Consider the following 1913-nt stretch of genomic DNA (forward strand, 5'->3'; position numbering starts at 1 on the left):
GTGTACACTTCTGCTGACAATTGCAGACGGGTATTTCCACGGCACTACGTACCTATTCATATTTTGTCCTTTTTAATTTTAAATCAATGTTATTACTTATTAGTTATTACTTATCTCGATGAAAAATAAAATTATCTTATTTTATTTGCATAGGTACTCAATATTACACATTTCCTGTAAAATATTATTTTGTACCTAGTTTTGACTTTTGTTTTTAAGTCCATTTTCAATTTTCAATTTAAAACCTTAAAAATACGCCCACCAAAATTATACGCCCGGGGATAAATCCCCGACTTCCCCCCCCCCCTAGATCCGGCCATGGGCTGACTGACCGTTTTCGCTCAGAATCGTTTTTATTATACAATGATATATATCATTGAATTTAAATTTAATACCATCCATTACAGTGACCTACTTGTAACCTACTGTAAAGCAGAGCGACATCCACTTACCCACTATTTTTAAATGAAATTTGGTAATAATGGAGATGTAGATCTGGGAGAATTAACATGCTCATTAAAATCGGAAGAGTTTAAGATCGGCCATATTATTATTTAATAAGTAATACCGGGACTGAAAACAAAACAAATTTTGCGGTTTCGGTTTTTTGTTTTTAAGCCCGGGTTTGCTCACCAGTTTTAATAACCATAGCAAAAGTCTTAGGTTTTGGTTCTGGTTATGAACTATTAAGGTTTTGGTTAACCACTCACATACTGTTTTTTTATAAATAAAACAAGTACTGGCTTAAAGACCGGGTCACGTCAATAAACTCTGATCGATCATAATAGAATAGCATGGAAACCAAATAATTGTATGAAAAACAATAAATTACGTCTTAAACAAATATTGTTTACTGAAAATAGTAAAGTCTTTACAAATCAGCGGAAAAATGGAGAATTATAATCCTTATTCGTGCAATGTATGCGACAAATCGTTCAGTAAATGTAGCAGTTTGACAACACACCGGCGCACGCACACCGGCGAAAAACCGTACCCTTGCGATGTCTGTGATAAATCGTTCAGTCAAAGCGGCAGTCTAAAGAGACATCGACGCACGCACACTGGCGAAAAACCGTACGCTTGTGATGTATGTGACAAATCGTTCGGTCAAAGCAGCAGTTTGACGGAACATCGGCGCACGCACACTGGCGAAAAACCGTACGCTTGTGACGTATGTGACAAATCGTTCGGTCAAAGCAGCAGTTTGACGAAGCATCGGCGCACGCACACCGGAGATAAGCCGTACGCGTGTGATTCGTGTGACAAGTCGTACGGCGAGAGCGGCAGTCTGACAAGACATCGGCGCACGCACACCGGCGAAAGACCGTACGCGTGTGATTTGTGCGACGAGTCGTTCATTGAATGTGGTCATTTGACGACACACCGACGCACGCACACTAACGAAAGACCGTACGCTTGCGATGTATGTGACAGGTCGTTCGGCCAAAGTAGCAGCTTGACGAAGCATCGGCGCACGCACACCGGCGATAAGCCGTACGCGTGTGATTCGTGTGACAAGTCGTTCGGCGAGAGCGGCAGTCTGACAAGACATCGGCGCACGCACACCGGCGAAAAATCAAAAGTGGGTCTTGGCGTACAACGTGTCGTAATCTGTATTGATCAAATATGCAGCGTGATCCAAGGAACGTAATATTAAAACAGGATATATTACGTTAACATAATATTAGTTTGGTGGCACGGTTCCACCGTTAATCATTATTTCTTGTAGTTATTTATTAGTATTAAATTGTTATAATTTGTCATGTGCAAAAATAAAATATACTCATTTTGTAAGGTTTTCAATATTTCAAAAATACAAAGTGGTTTTCAATTTTCCATTTAAAATATTGAATATCAGTATTTACAATCAGTAGTCATTTTAGGTTTTATTATTAAAACGAAAATTATTCATG

At 39.0% G+C, this 1913-nt stretch overlaps 2 protein-coding genes across 2 annotated transcripts in view; one reads left to right on the forward strand and one right to left on the reverse strand.

Moving 5' to 3' along the window:
- Positions 1 to 649, reverse strand: part of LOC103308508 (zinc finger MYM-type protein 1-like) — a 10683-nt gene extending 10034 nt beyond the window's left edge. Inside the window, exon 1 of the mRNA XM_008181964.1 lies at positions 634 to 649. Within this exon, the coding sequence (XP_008180186.1) occupies positions 634 to 649 (16 nt within the window). The remainder of the gene's footprint in view (positions 1 to 633) is intronic.
- On the forward strand, positions 382 to 1651 carry LOC100166748 (zinc finger protein 525-like). Its single transcript, XM_001945447.2, has one exon. The coding sequence runs from the start codon at positions 890 to 892 to the stop codon at positions 1649 to 1651; it is 762 nt and encodes a 253-aa protein (XP_001945482.1). The 5' UTR covers positions 382 to 889.
- The last annotated feature ends 262 nt before the right edge of the window (positions 1652 to 1913 follow it).

This window comes from Acyrthosiphon pisum, chromosome A2 (genome assembly GCF_005508785.2).
Source record: "Acyrthosiphon pisum isolate AL4f chromosome A2, pea_aphid_22Mar2018_4r6ur, whole genome shotgun sequence".
Taxonomy (NCBI): Eukaryota; Metazoa; Arthropoda; class Insecta; order Hemiptera; family Aphididae; genus Acyrthosiphon; species Acyrthosiphon pisum.

Excerpts from the sequence above, each read along its gene's own strand:
- LOC100166748 (XM_001945447.2), top strand. The coding sequence starts at position 890 with ATGGAGAATTATAATCCTTATTCGTGCAATGTATGCGACAAATCGTTC.